Source organism: Aotus nancymaae, unplaced genomic scaffold, assembly GCF_030222135.1.
Source record: "Aotus nancymaae isolate 86718 unplaced genomic scaffold, 86718_ANA_hifiasm-v0.15.2.pri h1tg000036l, whole genome shotgun sequence".
Classification (NCBI taxonomy): domain Eukaryota; kingdom Metazoa; phylum Chordata; class Mammalia; order Primates; family Aotidae; genus Aotus; species Aotus nancymaae.
In genome coordinates this window covers 61,151,195-61,171,924 of record NW_026988450.1, presented here as the reverse complement: position 1 = coordinate 61,171,924, position 20,730 = coordinate 61,151,195, and the positions used below count along the sequence as shown (strand labels likewise).

The following is a 20,730-nucleotide window of genomic DNA, read 5'->3' as shown; positions in this document are numbered from 1 at the left end:
AGATTTTTTTTTTTTTTTTTTGAGACAGAGTTTTGCTCTTGTTACCCAGGCTGGAGTGCAATGGCGTGATCTTGGCTCACCGCAACCTCCATCTCCTGGGTTCAAGCAATTCTCCTGCTTCAGCCTCCTGAGTAGCTGGGACTACAGGTGCGCACCACCATGCTCGGCTAATTTTTTGTATGTTTAGTAGAGAAGGGGTTTCACCATGTTGACCAGGATGGTCTCAATCTCTTGACTTCATGATCCACCCGCCTCAGCCTCCCAAAGTGCTGGGATTACAGGCATGAGCCACCACACCTGGCCTGTCTCCAGATTTTTTAATGATCATCATTCCAACTGGCATGAGATGGTATCTCAATGTGGTTTTGATTTGCATTTCTCTAATGACCAGTGATGAGCATTTTTCGTGTTCGTTGGCCTCATATATGTCTTCTTTTGAATAGTGTCTGTTCATGTCCTTCATCCACTTTTGAAGGGGTTTGTTTGTTTTTTTCTTGTAAATCTGCTTTAGTTCTTTGTAGATTCTGGATATTAACCCTTTGTGCTGTTGCAATCAGTTTGTCGGTGTTTTATTGAAGACTTTTGCATATATGTTCATCATGGATGTTGGCCTGAAGTTTTCTTTTTTGTTGAGTTTCTGCTGGGTTTTGGTATCAGGTTGATGTTGGTCTCATAAAATGATTTGGGAAGGATTCCTCCTTTTTGTATCGTTTGGAATAGTTTCAGAAGGAGTGGTACCACCTTCTCTTTGTACATCTTGTAGAATTTGGCTGTGAACCCATCTGGACCTGGACTTTTTTTGTTTGGTAGGCTATTAATTGCTGCCTCAACTTCAGTCCTTGTTATTGGTCTATTCTGGGTTTCAACTTCTTCCTGATTTAAGCTTGGGAGGGTGCAAGTCAACATTTATCATATAATTAGAAGTAAATCACTCCTCAACAAATGCAAAAGAATGGAAATCATAACAAACAGTCTTTAAGATCACTGTGCAATCAAATTAGAATTCAGGATTAAGAAACAAACTCAGAACCACATAACTTCACGGAAACTAAACAATTGGCTCCTGAATGTCAACTGTATAAACAACTAAATGAAGGCAGAAATAAAGATGTTCTTCAAAACCAAGGAGAATGAAGACATGATGTACCAGAATCTCAGGGACACATTTAAAGCAGTCTAAAATAAAAATAATAAAAAAAAGCAGTCTAGAAGGAAGTTTATAGCAATAAATGCCCACATGAGAAGTGAGAAAAGATCTAAAATCAACACCCTGTAATCAAAATTGAAAGAGCTAGAGGAGCAAGCATCTTAATTTTTTTATAGTTTGAAAATCTCTGCCTCTTAGTTGCCATCTTTTAACCATTAGACCATTTACATTTAATATAAATGTTCACTTGGTTACGTTTGTCTACCATATTGCTATTATTATTTTATTGAATCCACCTGTTAATTGTTCCTTTTTTTTACTATCATTTTTTATTTTCTATTAGCCTATTAGCTATACCACTCTGGGGAGGAAAGGAAAGCATTTGCTCTAACACGAATAATGTGTATCTTTAACTTATGAAAACCTGTTTTTATGTCAAGTAGATGAACCTAACATTAAATAATATCATGACACCTCACATATAATGTATGAACCTTCTAATAGTGTATTTCCATTTCCTCCTTCAATTCTTTGGGGCATGTTTTTATTTATTTTACTTTTACCTATGTTATAAATAAATATCACAATACTATTTTAAAAAAACTTTAAGCAGTTATCTTTTAAATATTTAAATACATGCAAATGCAAATGCCACATATTAAAATTTAATATTAAAAGATAAAATTATTTATTTTGTGATAAAGTGCAAATGTAAATTTTGGTGGTACATAACCTCATAATAAAAACAAAGCTCTTGTAAAATTAATAAAACAGAAATGTACTAAAAATTGGTTGTTGTATACACAGAATTCATAACTGCTACCATGAAAATTATAATATTTACCGACCACAATAGAACTATTGTTAAAATATACAAATATTTTTATATGCAGTTTAAATAATTGTACTAAGTGGTGTGTGTGTGTGCATGTGTGTCTGTGTTTGAGAGAGAGAGACACACAAAGTAAAGCTGATTCAAAAAGTAAATAAAAGAACACTAGCATGTCAGTATCATATTTTCTTTTTCCTGGTCTACAACTTTAGAAAGGTTTGAGCTTTTTCATAAGTTATTTTAATATTTTGATAATTCATATAAAGAAGATGCTTTTTGTACACAGATATGTCATTTTAATCTTTTAGAAATTATTTTTTCAAATGGTTTTTGCACAACTATTTTGAGACATGCATCAATATATCAATTATGTTACTCAATACACATTTTAATTACATAATTTTATTTATTTTTAGCTTCTCATTTCATGCTTAACAACTTTTTCAGCTTCAACAAAAAAGTCATTAGATTTTGATACATGTTATTATTTTAAAACTATTTTCAAATCTGCTGTTCCTCCTAGCCTGTGTTCCTTGAAGGATAAGGATGTCATCATATCGATATTTGTGTCCCCACAACTTGGCATGGCAAGTTGTACTTAGTAATACTTGGTACTTAGTACTTAGTGTAAGTCTTGGTACTTGGTACTTAGTAATATTCAGTGAATCTGATTGAATGGGTAAATCTTCTAATAATGTAAAACTAAAAGCACACAAATACTATATACTGTCAGTCAGAAGTAATGTGAAACTATTTTTATGTAATTTTTCTTTTTTTAAAAATTTATTAATACAGGTCATCCTCACATACTAGAATTCTATTTCAAATTGACTCCTATACTCTTCTATAATCTTCTGATATAAAACAAGTTTCTTGTACAGATCCCTTTGACAGTCTTCAACCTAACATGCCTTTTATACCACAAAAATTATACCATTGATTGTATCACCACTTTTGTAGACATATTGAAGCACAAGAATCTGTGAAAGCAGAGCTGTGTTGTTCCTGTTAATGTCCACAACATCAAGCATAATACCTGGCTTAATAATTATTTGGTATAATAAATAAATGCATATGCATTTTTAAAAAGAGATTTCTATATATCTGGAAGTATATTACAGCACTGGCTTTGAGGTTTCTTTACCATACCATACATTAAGCAGCTTTGTTTCTCTCCTGGGTTGATAGGAATGTGTCTGTCATCCTGCCATCAACTTTAACCTGAGTTGCCGTATCATTAGATGTATCCTTAGTAACATAATGAAATTCTAAAGATAGCCACATTTCTGAGTAGCTGGCAGAGTGTGGGCCTAATAATGATGTTGAACATTCTTTATAAAATTGATGGATCATGTACAAAGCAAGGGCTCAATCAAGGACAAAATTCTCCAGGGTGAAATCCACCTCTAGGTTACCATCTGCATTTCAAATATTTGTTGATTGATTTGACTCTGGATGGGGTTTTTCTCACAGGTTAAGTATTTCCGTTACCCAACTTGATTTTCTTATAAATAGTGAAGTGGAAAATGCAGTATCATTTTTTAGCCAATACAAAAATATAAGGCAATAAAGCTGGAAGAGAGGGATCTAAGAAATTGTGAATACCAAATTTGGACCATGACCTTGCTAAGTCTCCTGACACAATGCAAAAATATAAAACTACTTCTTAGAAAAACTATACAGTGCATATGAACATCTACTTGGCTTTTTTCATTTCAGAATTGATATTTTCATAGAATTTTGAATATAATTGTTGGAATAAAATTTTAATATTTTGTCTGATTCTAAATAAAGCAGATGAAATATTCCTAGGTCAATTTTACAGATGAGGCAGGAAAGACTCAGGGAATTAATATAAGGGATCAATATCCTTTGTTAATACGGTACACTAAGTCTAAGTCTCCTTCTTCTGATATTATTACTCATCCAACTGTATGAAATCCAAGATTTTTCTTCTTTGAAAGGTCATGAAATAAACAAGTTTATACCAAAAAGATGACTTTCTGAACAGAAAGGACACATAAAAACTTATGAGTGATTTCAGTATATTTATTCTTTGTCATACCAAGCAATGCAATAAGAAAACTGGAGTGCTTTCTTTCTCTCTTGTCACCACAATGGTAATTCTACTTATCTCTGACTTCAAGTAATCATCCCATATTTCAGTTGTAAACTACATATGCAACAGCTAGGCTTGTGAAATCTGTATTACGTGAAGTGCATATTTCCAATGAAATACTACTACCAATTAGACAGAAGCAAAGATAAAATGAGTGAGAAGTATATTTACAGTAGCAATAATGAGAATTCAGTTATATTTTGTAGTAGTTAGTGCCATCCGATTATTTCCTGAACAAACCCTAGGTTATCCAGAACAGATTAAAGCAATTAAAATGTAATGTAAATATTGTTATGGCACACTTGAAATAAACATCCCCTGGCTTCAAAATAATACCATATTATAAATAAACCTTCAGTATACACTGAAATGACAAATGATAGTTTTGTTCATTCATTCATTCATTCATACATTCATTTGTAACTATTGTAAAAAGTTATCTTCAAATTTTTATAATGATGAATAATTTGTTTCTTCCTAGGGTATAGCAAAGCTAGATTTGATAAGGACATGTTACTTAATGATGAATGCTGTGAACTCTTTGAGTGGATTTAGATCAGTGATGAAGATTGATGGTATTGTAAAAACAATTTATAAGTAATATACAGGTTTTCTCAGCTAAGCATACATTATTTTATAATGAATCCAAAGAGATACCTTATGTATAATTAGAATAAAACAACATATCTTTAAAAATTGTTTCTAATACATATAAGCTTTTATAAAATTGCATTACTTTTACATGTTTGTCTATTTTTTTCACATTCAGGGTAATGAGAATTATAAGAAAAAAACTGCCAAGGGTACAACTTATTTGTTTCAGTAGAATAGAAACAGCTCTATTTTGAAAGTAAAATACGTCATAGCAAATTTATTTTTAACTTAGTATAACAATCAGATAGAAAAATTCATTTTATTAGAAATAAATTCTACCATACAAAGTAAAATCACTGGCATAAAAATAGAGTAAAAATTAGATTTTATATTTTTGCTAATGTTCACTGTATTTCTTATGTCAATGATTTTACCTTCTATTTTGAATATATTTCTAAAAATATTTTATCTGGTTATTATCATAAATTAGAAGTACATTTTCAATGACATCAATTGCATATGGAAAATTTACATAGGTGAAATTTTAATACTTATTTTTTACATTTTTACTTTCCCAATCAGAAGATTAAAAGGTTTTATAATTTTGCAATGTATTGGACATGATAAATTGAGGAACCTACTAGATATCTAAGTACAGAAGTTAAATAGGCACTTGAAGAGAATGGTTTCGAGCTCAGAAAAGAAGTTAAGGCTGGATATAGAAATTTCAGAGGCACCAAGCTAAAAATATTTAAAATTATGGTGTTAGATGAAGTTATCTAGTGAGAAATTGTGGAAAGAAGGAAGAAGAGCATTCAGGACTAATTCCTGAGGTACACCAGCCCTCCATCATCAAGTTATCAAGTAACAAAAGCAAAAGATACCAAAAAAGAGCGGCAAAATAAGCTGGAAAGAAAACTAGAATAAGCTGATGAATTGTAGGCCAAAAAACAAAAAACAAAAAAACAGCACTTGAAGAAGGAATAGTCAGCTCTAATAAATGTTGCTGAAAGGTTTTTGAAAGAAAGCACAGAGGTTACCACTGGATTTGGCAGCCTGGATTTTAAGAAAAAGAGGAATAACTGACAATGAAACTGGAGACAGTTGTATAGAAACTTTTCTCAGGTTATATATTTACTAGATTTTCTATTAAAGAAAGCAGAGAAATGTGAAAGCAGCTGAAAGAGAATGGGGATATTATAAAGTTTTGTTTGTTTACTTAAGATGGAAGATGTAAACCACAATTACATGCTGTTGAGAATGATCCAGTATAGTACGGTACATGTGACTGAGAATGATCCAATGTGCTAGTGATGCAGAGGAGATGAAAAATATTTGGGAATGAAGTCCTTAAGGGTGTTTAATATCAGCAACACAGGAACTAGGGTTAGCTTTTTATAGAAGAAGGGCAACTTCTCCATTTTAAAAGACGAGGAAACAGAATATGGATGTAAACACCAGTAGGATGATAGATTTGATGGTGTTAAAGAGAGTGCTTCTATCTTATTGCTTTACTCTTTCAAAAAATTATAAAGAAATAAAACAAAATAAGAAATGAGGAAGAGAAAGAGTGAAAAAGCAGTTGGAATGGAAATGTTGTTGGTATTGTAGTTACTTTAAAAATATTATTTAGCAGATATTTGGCATATATATAGCTAAACTTGGATATATATATGAATAAATTTTATTTATATTATTTTTAGTAACCACAAATATAACCTTGCATCTTTCTTTTCTACTTTCCTTTATAGTAAAACTGTAGGCAGCAAGATATTTTTATTGTAATAAAGGGATACAAATAGTTCAATATTTCTTGACTTTCCATTTCAACCCAGTTCTGATTTTTTTAGTTAGTTCTTTCATCAATAAACAGCTGTTCCACTAATAGGATATGGCTTTGTGTTATTTCTGATAATGGGATAGGTTTGTGCTGAGACAACACACTGTAGTGATTAAGAGTCCTGCTTTTTGAGTTTAAATTCCAGCTCTGCTAAGAATATGCACTTAACATGTCTGAAGTTCATTTTATCCATTTAAAAATAGGGATGACAATATCACTTTGTAAGAATTCTGTGTTTTAGCTTACGAGTGTAAACTAAGCTACTAGTTAAGTGTTTTGCCCACTATATGCTCTAAATAGAGATAGTAATCACTGCTATTATTATTTTATTGGTCTTTATTCTAAGTGAATTGCCTTTTCTAAGTTTCTCTTTTTTTCTTTTTTGAGAGAGTCTCGCTCTGTCACCCAGACTATAGTGCAGTGGTATGATCTTGGCTCACTGCAACCTCTGCCTCCCTGGTTCAAGCAATTCCTCTGCCTCAGCTTCCCGAGTAGCTGGGATTACAGGCACACGCCACTATGCCCAGCTAATGTTTTTGTATTTTTAGTAGAGATGGTGTTTCACCATGTTGGCCAGACAGGTCTCAAACTCCTGACCTCAGGCAATCGACCCACCTGGGCCTCCCAAAGTGCTAGGGTTATAGGCGTGAGCTACCACCCTGGCCATAAATTTTTCTTTCTTAGATAAATAGTCTTTATTCAATTTGACATATAACAATGGAACCCTATTAATAAGGCTATAATGTTATCTGTGCAAATATTCTTTAAGAAATTAATACATTTAAGCTGTCATAAATGAGTAGGTTTTTGAACTACTTTAGTCAAAATAATAGGTAGATAGTTGCTTGTCTGATTTTAAAATGACACTTAAAGATTAATAGCGTGTTTCAGAGACTTCCATTTAAATAATCGTATCATTGAGTTTTATGCTCTATTCAACACTTAAGCACATTTTATTATAAAGGTTCTATCACTTTTATTTAAGAAATGTTCCTTGGATAGGTCTTCTACCTGCATTTGTACTTTAACTGTCCCTAAGTAATTATGTGATGTTGGGAAAGCATCTTAGCCTTTTTAAGCCTGAATTTTCTCAATGGAAAAATATGGGTAATAATAGTACTCAGACTTCCTTCAAATCAAGATGTAGCATATAGCTTGGCATTTTAAATGTAGAATGTGCTCAATAAGTATTACATATTAGCATTATTAGCTGTTCACATATGCTTCTATTTATGTACTCTTTCTATGTGACTATTACTATTCCTACTGAATGATAAACTAATTTTAGGAGTGCAATCTACAGTTGTGTAACAGACTAGCCACTTGATAAATCCTAGACTAACCAAAAATGTAAATGGCCAGCCCTTTTGAGGTGAAGAAAACAAGAAAGGGAAGTCATTTTTTATTGACAGTTTCATGGGATTTTATAAGTCAAACACAAATTATATTTGGATGTTATAACATATAAGCCTATTATTCACTTTCCAGAATGCTCCTTTTATGATATTACTGGTGAGACAAAAAGGTCGTTAAGTCCCTTTATCTTTGTTGGAATTTCTGTTTACTTTGCATATTTATGTTAGGAAAAAGGAGGCATGAATAGCAGACTTAAAATCTAATAAAACAAAGATATGGATATTCATTTCACTAAATAAATTTGAGGTAATTTAAAATAAAGACATTTAGTAAATGAGTGAATTACCCATGTTAATACATTGGTAGTCAGTATACTATTTTCTGATTTATATGTTTTAATTTTTACATATTTAAAATAGTTGATAAATTAAAATACTTAATTGCCAAACAAATCCTCATTCTATAGAAACATTCTATATATTGTTCCAGAACAGGAGAGGATAAAGATAATCAAACTTCTACTTAAAATTTTATGTAACAACAATAACAAAAAGAAAATTCAAATAAGGATCATATATTTTGAGAATTGTATGCTTCAAAAAAATTAGAAGTACATATAAAATAAAATTATTGATCTATTTTAAAATATGTTTTTAAATATCATATAATATTTAAATATTACATGAAAATAAATAAAATTTTTTAAATATTATATAATTGCTTTTTAAATTATTCTAATTATGTAAGATTATCTGACTTCTAATTTGAAGATATATATAGCATATCTCCTTAAATGGTTATTTTCTAAAATGACTACAGTTTCTATTTAATACAGATGAAGAATGATTGATGCTAAAATTATTGTAATTTTTCATATCTACAACAAAGAACATAAACAGTATGAAAACCAAACTTTGAATAATAAAAAAAAAAAAAAACGACAATGGCATTTACAGCAAGTAATTGTTCCTGTCTGTGTTTAACTGATTGCTTTCAGAACTCAAGTAATACCAAGAGGAAAAAGCTTTCTTTGGTCTTTCATTAAACCCCATAATTCTTTCTTGTGATACAAAATCTTACTCCTAATTTGTTTATTAAGTGAGAGAAAAATGAAATTGAGAGATTTACCCCTTTCTCCTTCAAGTCAACTAAGCCCAAATACAAATGTTTATTCTCACATATTATATATTAGCTGTCATACCAAAACCATAGTTTAGCTGCTACGCCCCACTTTAAATCTTTCAGCCTGGTAATTCTGACAGCAGTGTAAAACACTGTTTTCCTGTCATACACAGCTTTTTTTTTTTTCCTGTCATACTCAGCTGAAACATGATGATATTGGCTACTTTCATTTCAATATGTTTTTCTAATGTTGTTACACAAACATTTTTATTTTTGAGAATGTAAATCTTAAGTTGAAATCGTCCTGTAAACAGAGTCCAGCACATTGTAAATCTCAAACAAAACTGAAGTATTTTTCACAACCTTTTATATTATTCCTATTATTCAATTTGAAAGCTATAGCAGTTTTCACATTTATGTCACTTCTTTCTAATAAAAACATCCAAAATGTAAACCTTGTATGTCAAACATCACTCTCCACTTATAAAATCAATCCATAGGTGATATGGTTTGGCTCTGTCTCACCACCCAAATCTCATCTCTAATTGTAATCCCCACATGTCAGGGGAGGGTCTTGGTGGGAGGTGACTGAATCATGGGAACAGACTTTACCCTTGCTCTTCTCATGATAGTGAGTGAGTTCTCATGAGATTTGGTTGTTTGAAAGTGTGTGGCACTTTCCCCTTCGCTCTCTCTCTCCTTCTCTGCTATGGTAAGATGTGCTTGCTTGCCCTTTGCCTTCTGCCATGATTGTAAGTTTCTTGAGGCCTCCTAGTCATGCTTCCTGCTAAGCCTACAGAACTGTGAGTCAATTAGACCTCTCTTCTTCATAAATTACCCAGTCTCAGGTAGTTATTTATAGCAGTGTGAAAATAAACTAATACAATAGGTCAATTTTAGTTTTAGTTGAAACCATTCCAAAGCAAGTTAAGAACAATTTAATGACTAAGTCACACACACACACATACCATTTTAATAAAAGATCTCTATCCATAATGGAAAACTATAATTGCTCAGATCCTGTGATGCATGATGCTCTGTTTAGTGCTCTGCTGAGAAACATTGATGGATATTATAAAACAAATTCACTTATAAATTTAGTGCAGTGGCACAGTCATGGCTTACTGAAGCCTTGACATCCTAGGCTCAACTGTCCTCCCACCTTAGCCTCTCAAGTAGCTGGGACTGCAGGCACGCATCACCATGCCCAGCTAATTTTTTTATTTTTTTATTTTTTGTAGAGACAGAGTCTCATTAATTTCCCAGGGCTAGTCTCAAACTCCTGAAATTTAGAAACCTTCCTGCCTTGATGTCCCAAAGTGCTGGGATTACAGATGTGAGCCACTACACATGCTGTCACTTCAAGAATGTTGTATAAAATAATTAAATAGTATATAATGTTTTGATATCATATTGTTTTCACTCAGCAAAATTCCTTTGAAATTCATCTAATCATACATAGAAATAATTCCTTTTTATTGCTAAGTGATATTCCACAGCATGAATTTATCATTGTTTAAACACTTATCATCTGTTTTTTGTTTTGTTTTGTTTTGTTTTTGTTTTTGTTTTCTTTTTTTGAGAAGGGGTTTCTCCATGTTGGTCAGGCTGGTCTTGAACTCCCGACCTCAGGTGATCCACCCACCTCGGCCTCCCAAAGTGTTGGGATTACAGGCGTGAGCCACTGCACCAGGCCCAACCATTTATCTGTTGAATGGCATTTGGGTTGTCCTGAGTTATTAGTGATTATGAATAAAGTTGTTGTGACTATCAGTGTATAGGCTTTCATGTGAATATAAGTTTTATATTCTTTTGGATAAATGCTCAAGAGTGCAATTGCTAGAGTGTGTGGTAAGTGCATGATTAATTTTATAAGAAAGTGCCATAATCCTATCCAGAGTGATTATACCACTTTGCATTCACACCAGCAATGCATGAGTGATCCAGTTTTCTCCATAATCTTGCCAGCATTTGTTGTTACATATGTTTTTTAAAACTTAGCCAATTTGAAATTTATGTAGTAATATCTTATTGGGGTTTTTAATTTGCATTTCCCTATTAGTGATGTTGAATGTCTTTTCATGTGTTATCTGATATTGTTTCCATTGAAATGTCTTTTGCTCATTTTGTAACTGGATTGATTGTTAATTTAGTTCTTTTTAAAGTTTCGAGAGTTCTTTACATATTCTGGCTATAAGTCCTCTGTGGATATGTTCCAAACAAATATATTCTCCCAGTATGAAGCTTTCTTTACATACTCTTCAGTGTCTTTCACAACACATTTAATAATGTTGAATGAAACTAATATTTGACAACTAAAATGCTGTGCCACTTCTTCAAATAAATTAGCACATAAATTATTTTAAAAATAACAATAAAAGTATGTATTGTATAGCATTTAAAAATTGACCCAACAATATTTAAAATTAATTTTCTAAAACACAGGGATATATGGAAATTGATTTTTGTAGTTATCAAAACTAAAATTTTGTCTCTGTCTTTTGATAGGTTCTGTTGCCACTGCGTGTCGTGACCCAGGGGTCCCAATGAATGGGACTCGAAATGGGGATGGAAGGGAACCTGGGGACACTGTCGTTTTTCAATGTGACCCAGGATATGAACTTCAAGGAGAGGAAATAATAACCTGCATTCAGGTAGAAAATCGATACTTCTGGCAGCCCAGCCCACCAGTCTGTATAGGTATGAATTAAAGAACAATTAAAATTTTATGTGAACATAAAACAGTGGCTAAAAACTGGTATTGATGTTTTAAGAACCATATTCTAGAATAGATTCTATATGACAGTCTAAGATTTCAGAGGACTGTTAACTTCCTCAAAATGTACAAAACTGTAAAATGATTATTATTTTTCCACGGCATAAAGATTAATAATTTCATTAACTTTTCAATGGTTCTAAGATTCTAAAACAGTTATGAATCAAAGCTCTTGAAAAATTCTATCACCTTATATTTACTATGTAATTGTAGTTATCCATTGGTTTTAAATTGTAAAGAATGGATTCAGACTCCATATTAAAATGGGTCATATTGATTTTGCCTCTAAAATGGTTATTTCATATAAGAAAGAAAATATTATAGGATCTGTGTCAGAATTTCCAAGCTTTGTCTTTCCATTTAATTAATGTAATCTGAAAGAATATCAGTTTTTATTTGGATGATCTAAGAAGTTGTAGTGGTCTGGATGATACTGCCAGCTATCTGTCTTTTGTCTCTGTGCTCTGCTATGGAATCTCCAAGTCAGGCTCTAGAAAATTAAAATACATATTATTATTGGGTCTGAGAAAGACTTAGAGGAATGTCCCACTTTTAGAATAAAAATAGTTAGAAAATCTGCTATATAATTAAACTAGTTTAATCTTAAACCTTTTTGTTCTGTTCAAGTGTTTTAGTATTTGTGTCATCTTGAATTTACAATACATTTTGAACAAACTATATTTTCTCTACTGAAAATTTTACTTATTTACATATTCTCTCTCACTACACTGTAAGACTTGGGAGAAGATTCCATATCTTGTTCATCATTGTGTTTCTTATAGAATTTGGCATATGCAACTGTATTATGTTTTAGAGGGAGAATCTTATTTTTGTTCACTTATACCTAACTCATAAATTTCATAGTGACTTATTTTTGAAAGTCCCATGGAAATAGGAAAAGAGTTTTAGTTCTTCAGTCAGAAGTTAATAAGCACAAACATTCAATTATTCAGATTTATTTTACCCCATCTTGTAACTCCCCAAACAAAATTACAAAATCAAATTCATTAGTTATTAACTGTATCTCAGGCACTGTTCTAAACAGTGGGAAATTAGCAACAAAACAGGACAGAAAAGTTCTCTGTTCCTATGAACTTACTTTCCAGTGAAATAAAAACTAAAAAAAAAAAAAAAAAAAAAAAAAAGTTTTACATCACATTTTCTCTATTTTATAAGTTGGATTTTAAAAACACTAAATGAACCAAACAAACATAAAAAGGCCCAAACCATCAGGCAGTAGACAGACAGTTCTAGATATCTGCTATAAAAAATAAGGCAGATGACAAAGAAGCAAACTTATTGGAGACCCTTTTATAAAGCATGAAATAATGGCATAGGTTGAACAGTTCAGATTTAGCCGTATCTCCCATTATACTTTTTCTATTCACACATATATTGTTGTTCATGTACCATTGCAAGATTCTAAATCAACAAACGTCAATTAATTTACATTTACTAAAAGTGTATTCAGAAGATCAGGGAAAAATCTGTTAAGAAATGTTTGCAAAGAAAGAGACTGAAATGTTTCATTTTTGTTTCAAAATTTTCAAGTTTGTTTACTACTAAATTAACCTAAAAAGTTTCACTTAAATTAAAACTTCTTATTCTAATTAATTGGAGTTTGACCACATATCTCATGAAGAAAATATCTACGTAAAGAGGAAATTATAAAACACCAAAATCTTATTGTAGAACTTCTTGCTTTATTGTGATGCTTACATTTGGCTAAAGGATGTTGCTTATTAGAATTACCAGAAGGGCTAACTTAGGCCAATTGTTTTTACATAGAATCTTAAAATATTAAATGGCTTATGCTAAAATTCTAGATAACACTAAAATCCAAGATACAAAAGATGAAAATGTTCTGAGACCTGCTGTTTTAAATTTCCATTTTTAGACAAGAATACAGGTTAGGTAGCAAGTCCTATTCTAGAAAAAGAAAAAACTGAATACTAAATCTTACTTAAATTAACCAGGTTGTGTGAAATTTTTTTATAAATAATGATACTGTGTATTATTTTTGGTAGAAAAGATAGATTGAGGAGAAGATATAAATTGGAGCTTCTCTGAGGAAGAAAATAACCTTTAAAAACAGTCTGAAAAATTGCTAAGGCTGCAGAAAGCCTGACCTCTAAAACTGATAAGAAAGAACTTCACGATTGGAAATATCATGCCAAAGATTAAACCCTGAACTTTTTAGAAACTCCCTAATTCTATGTCTCAGACCTCAGAGCATAAAGCATTTTGCTTGCTTGCATGTAGAAACAGTCAGTCTTATAGCAAGTACCAAACAGAAGGATGTCATCTTTATGAGTGTTAATAGAATTCATTCCAACAAAATTGACAGTGTGAAAATTACTTTGACATTGCCAGTGGGAAAGTAACAGCATTCAATATGAAGGTATATAAGAAAGACATTAATGTGAGTGGGCTTTTGAGAAAGAAAGATGACACACATAAAATTGAATTTGAGAAAAAAATTAAGAAGATTGTAAAATAGTTATCAATGATTGATGCTCATGTAACTGCCTTAGAAAACACTACATTCAGAACAAACTATTAATGTTAGAATTATGTAAAAACTAACAGAAAACTTAGTTCATGAATATCTGATTTATATTTTGAATGCTTTATGGTTAGATGGGTAAAAACAGAGATGCGCATCTAAATGCGATTTAAAGTTGAGTATATTTAAAAGATAATTTTCTTTACTCACTAAGAGTTTCGGACTTACATACGTCAGATAATGTCTCTACTTTTCTCATTGGCTTTCACAGATTTTCAAAATCAACCACAGCATTGAAATATATTAAGAAATCTTTGATAAATAATTCAAATAGATGCATACCTGTGTTCCCAACTACTCAGGAGGCTGAAATGGGAGGATTACTTGAGCCCAGGATTTTGAGACCAGACTGGGCAACATAGTAAGACCTTGTCTCAGAAGAAGAAGAATAATGTAAATAATAGAATAAAAAGAATTTTAGAGGAACTTTTATTAAAAATCTACATATATTAAAATATATGCAATAAATTTTCTTAAATCTTTTGTGATAAAGGATATATATGTATAACATAGACGTATGCATGCATCTCTATATAATTAGACGTATGCATGCATCTCTATACAATTTCTAACAAAAAAAAAGACCAATGTTCTTATAAAAAAACAAGGAAAATTGAAACAAACAGAATCACTCTCCTACCCTCTCCAAAATGACATGTAACTCAAGAGGAAAAAAAAAATCACAAAGAACATTTTGCTACCATTCTGGTCTTTTTTGCATATGTACATAACTAATTATGTACATAAGCATAGCAAATTTTATTTCACTTCACTTCTTGCACTCCACAGATATTACTTTTTTTTTTTTAAACAATTGGAAGTTTTTGGCAACCCTGTGCCAAGCAAGTCCTAATAGACTTTTTTCCAATGGCATATGCTCATTTTATGTTTCTGTATTATAGCTTGGTAATTCACAATATTTCAGACTTTTTCAATACTATTTTATGTGTTATTGTGATCTGTGATCAGTGACCTTTGATGTTACTATTGTAATTGTTTCGGGGTGCCGCAAACAAATGCCCATGTAGGACAGTGAACTTAACCAATAAATGTGTGTGTCTTGAGTGCTCCCTTGACTAACCATTCCTCTCCATCGCTCTCTTTCCTTGGCCCTACCTATTCTCTGATAAACAATATTAAAATTAGACCAATGGCCTCTGAGCATTCAAGTGAAAAGAAGAGTTGCATATCTGTCACTCTCAAACAAAAGCTAGAAATGATTAAGCTTAGTGAAGAAGGCTGGTTGAAAGCCCAGATAGGCTGATAACACCAAATCGTTACCCAAGTTATGAATACAAGGGTAAACTTCTTGATGGAAATTGAAAATTCTACTCTGGTGAGCACAGGAATGATAAGAAAGCAAAACAGCCTTATTGCAGATAGGAAGCAAGTCAGTGGTCTGGCTAGAAGATCAAACCAGCCACAACATTCCCTTAAACCAAAGCCTAATCCAAAGCAATGCCCTAAGTCTTTAATTCTATGAAGACTTAGAAAGGTGAAAAAACTGCAGAAGAAAACTTTTAAGCTAGCATAGGTTGATTTATAAGGTTTAAGGAAAGAAGCTATCTCTATAACATTAAATTGCATGGTGAAGCAGTAGGTACTGAAGGAGAAGCTGCAATCAGTTATCCAGAAGATCTAGCTAAGATCATTGATGAAAGTAGCTACATTAAAAAACATTTTTTAATGTAGATGAAACAGCTCTATTGTTATAGTCCCATCTAGAACTTTCATTGCTACAGAGGAGAAATCAGTGCCTGGCTTCAAAGCTTCAAAGGACAGACTGACTCTCTTATAGGGGCTAATGCAGCTGGTGACTTTAAAATAAAACCAGTGCTCATTACCATTCTGAAAATCTTAGGCCCATTAAGAAGTATGCTATGTCTACTCTTCTTGTGCTCTATAAATGGAACAATTAAGCTTGGATAACTGCATGTCTGTTTACATCATGGTTTACTGAATATTTTAAGCCCACCACTGAGACCTACTGCTCAGGAAAACAGATTATTTTTGAACTATTACTGCTCATTGAAAATGTACCTGGTCACCCAAAAGCTCTAATGGAGTTATGCAAAGAGATTAATGTTTTTTATGCCAGTAACACAACATCTATTCTGCCGCCCATGGATCAGGGAGTAATTTTGACTTTTAAAGTGCCATTCTTTAAGAAATAAATTTTACAATACTATAGCTGACAAAGATAGTGATTTACCTGATGTATCTAGGCAAAGTAAATTTAAAAACTTCTGGAAAGAATTTACCATTCTAGATGCCACTAAGAACATTTGTGATTCATGAGAGGCAGTAAAAATATCAGTATTATCAGGAGCTTGGCAGAAGTTGATTCCCACTTTCATGGATGACTGTGAAGTGATGTTTAAGACTTCAGTGGAAGAAAAAACTGCAGATGTGATAGAAACAGTAGGAGAACTAGAATAGAAGTGAAGTCTGAAGAATATGGGACTGGACTGCTACAATCTTGTGATAAAACTTGAACAAAAGAGGAGTTGCTTCTTATGGACAAGAAAAGAAAATGATTTAATTGCAGTGGAATCTACGTCTGGTAAAGATGCTGTGAACATTGTTGAAATGACAGCAAAGAACTTCAAATATTACATAACTTAGTTCATAAAAGCAGAGGCAGAATTTGGGAGGATTGTCTCCAAGAAGTTCTACTGTGGGTAAAATGCGATCAAACAGCATCACATGGTACAGAGAAATCTTTCATAAAAGGAATAGTCCATTAATATGGCAGACTTCTTTATTACCTTATTTTAAGAAAATGCCACAGCTACCCCAGGCTTCAACAACCACTGCCCTGATCAGTTAGCAGCGATCAACATCTAGACAAGACCCTCCACTAGCAAAAGGATTATGACTCACTGAAGACTCAGATGACCAGTAGCACTTTTTAGCAGTAAAGTATTTTTAATTAAGTTATGTACATTTTTAGACACAGTGCTATTGTACACTTAACAGACTACAATACAGTGTAAACATAACTTTTATATGCACTTGGAAACCAAAAGAGTTTTGTGACTCGCTTTATTGCTATATTTGGTTTATTGTGGGGATGTGAAACTGAACTGCAATATCTCCAAGGTATGCTTATATTCACATTTGCTATTGTACTTTTTTTCATATTCACATATTTTAGAGCTCAAAGGCAAAGTACTTTGCTGTTTTTATTAAAACACATAGCTACAAATTAGATTGTGCATTCATCCGTACAATCATCTTCACTATATACATGATCAATATAAAGAGCCACTAGCAACTCAACAAACATTATGAAATACATAGTATGTACTGAATTCTAGGTATAAAATAAAATGTAGACAGAGTGTCTAGCTTACATATTAGCAATGAGTTCTGACACCTTAATGGAATATTTAAATAAAATACAGTAAGAGAAATAACTGAGATAAGCAGAGGTTACTATGGATACCAGAGGGGTGATATTTCATATTAGTGATGAATACTGATACCTGAATGGAATATTTAAATAAAATACAATAAGAGAAGCAGCATAGATGGGCAGAGGTTACTATGGATACCAGAATGGTTTAGAGAGAGCTGAAGTAGCACCCATTCTGGGGTCTACAGGAAAATTTCCTGGAGGCAGTGATGAATCTTAAAACAAGTTATAGTTATATAAAGGTAGAAAGGAAACAGACATTTCAGGAAAAAGAAATAAAATGAGCAAAGTCATGGAAGAACAAGGAAATATAAGCACTATGATAGCATTTGAGTATAATTTATGTATATACAGTGTGGTTGATGAAATTGGAAAGGCTGTAGGGCTCAGATCATGAAGGCTCTGTGGGAGTTGGGACATTATATTTTAGGCAATGTGAAACACCTGCAGAATTTTATGTTAGACTTAGTACGATTAGATGTTTTCACTGGGAAAAAATTAGGGAATAATTATTCCAAGTATCCATTATAATAATTCAAGAAAGAGAGAAAAGTTAGACCTAATGGTAGTAGGCAAGAAAAGAAGGACAGGTTGAAAATAGCTACACGGTGGAGTCTTGGCAGGGCTTCTTGATGGATTGGATATAAAAATGCAGTGAAGAAAAGTGAAGACTCTTAGGCCTGTAGCTTGGGACTACAAGTGGATGGTACTGGTCATCTAACAATTTAGGAACCTAGGAGAAAAAGCAAATTAGCTTTGAGGTTGAGTATTTAGGCTATTCTATGTTTGATGTACCAATAGACTACAGAGAGAAATATCCAGTAAACACTCCTGTGTATGGTTTAGACTTCAGCCAAGAAATCTGTAGGAGGATACAGTAAAAGGTTATCAGTGTAAAAAAATTAGAAGATAAAAATCATAAATTTCATATGGTCAGCAAGGAGAGATGTAACAGTAGAAATTAAGAGAACTAGGTAAGGAACTCAGGAGATCACCAAAATTCTAAGAAGAAGTAAAGGAAGAAGTGCATGATAATAAAACTGAAGTCTGTATAAAGACATTAGAAGAAAATCCCAGAAACACTAGTTTCTAAAATTCCAGAAACTAGAATGGTGAATTGAAGATAAAGATCAACAATTAAGAATGACTGCAGATATGAAGAGAAAGATAAAAGCAGCAAAGTCTTTATTATTATTATAAATGCAGAAATCAAGTATAAGCTAAGAAATGTTTGTATTGGGAGCAACGTGGCTAAAAGAGATGGCAGTGGTTGAGAAAAGAATGAGAGGTAGAAGGGACCACATAAGGACATCTAGGCATGGTGGCTCCCACCTGTAATCACAGCGCTTTGGGAGGCTGAGGTGAGTCCATCTCTTGAGTTCAGGAGTTCAGGACCAGCCTGGGCAACATAGTGAAACTCTGTGTCTCCAAAAACACAAAGATATTAACTGGGTGTCTTAGCGCATGTCTGTAGTCACAGTTACTGGGGAGGCTGAAGTGGGAGGATCACCTGAGCCTGAGAGGTCAAAGCTGCAGTGAGCTGTGATGGTGCCACTGCACTCCAGCCTAGGCCACAGACTGAGACCCTGTATCATAAAAAAAAAGGACATCTAATCTGGACTCTCTAAGTAGTAGAAAGATTATTGTGTCTCCCTAAGCATAATTTAAAATAAAAATAACTTTAAACCTTAAGATAACTTTTCTCATGATGAATATCTTGGCACTTTTCTTTGAGAAACAACATAAGAAACATTTTTCTGCTTTGGTTTTCTGCTTTGCCAGTCTACTAAGTCTGTAATATCTGCACCTATCTCAGGAGTTAGACAAAAAGGGTTTTTTTTTCCTTTTTTAAAAAGGGCTAAACAATGCTAGAGAGAACCAGGTGTGATGTCAGAGGAAAGGGCAGCCTGATAGAATAGATCAGAGAATATTGTACTCTAAATCTAGCCTGTTCTCTGGAATTACCCTGTGCTGTCTTAAAGCTGAGAGTGGGACAAAGTTCAGGAGCCTAGAAGAAGGCGGGAAACATAATGAAAGTTTGTTTCACAAGCATTTTATTTAGATTAATCAGTGAACCAAGCATTTCCGCTAGAAGCAAAGATTGGGAACTGGCAGGGTCTGTGTCTTGCCATAAACAAGAGAGTAAACAAAGACGGCTTATCTAAGTCATGATAAATGAGGCTTATCTAAATCATATGAAGCAGGGTGTTTCCTTACAGTAAGCCATTTTTCTGCTTAAAAAAAAAATAAAAGTAAGTAGGTCATAGGGTACTTTGTTTTATTTTTAAGATGAAAGAAACCTGAGCATGTTTGTGGATGAAGTGGAGGAAGCCTGGAACAGTAAGGGAGATAAATAGTTGAACAAGTGGTTTGGATAAGGGAGAGGGATTATGTGACCAGGTTGAGGGTGGTATCTTGGTTAGAAGCGACTCTATCCTGGGATTATAAAGATTCAGGAGGCATTTAAGCTTGGAGATGGACGACTGCAGAACACTGAAGCAGTTTATGTCTAATCATTTGATAACGTGCCACAAAAATATACAAACAATAGGAAAGTAGTAGTGAATGTATTAAGTCAGAGCAACTAGATATTCTCAATATAGTAGGAGCTGAGAGAATTTTCTGAGTGATTGATGCACTAAGACAAGAGTAGCAGAGGGGCATGGAGGACGGCAGTAACAGACAACAGACAATGGCAAAATTACCAAACTGTAGTGATGATATTGCACATCTAAACTCATGCAAAGAACAGAAATGCTGAAATGTTGCCAGAATCAAAATTCTTCTCCTTACAAAACCAGTTTTATGCAGTCCAAAAAATTTCATTTCCTTTATAACTGAATGCTCATATTTATCTCAGAAAACTACAATTTAAAAAACCATGTGAGACAAGAATGCTGATGTACTGATTATGTGCAGGAGACATCATGAGAATGTGAAAATCCCAATCTTAATGCCTC

The 20,730-nt window shown here is 32.8% G+C and overlaps 1 protein-coding gene across 1 annotated transcript in view; it reads left to right on the top strand.

Moving 5' to 3' along the window:
• The window catches only part of CSMD3 (CUB and Sushi multiple domains 3), a 1,293,678-nt gene that overhangs the window by 964,928 nt on the left and 308,020 nt on the right, over positions 1 to 20,730 (top strand). Inside the window, exon 28 of the mRNA XM_012443291.2 lies at positions 11,519 to 11,710. Within this exon, the coding sequence (XP_012298714.2) occupies positions 11,519 to 11,710 (192 nt within the window). The remainder of the gene's footprint in view (positions 1 to 11,518; positions 11,711 to 20,730) is intronic.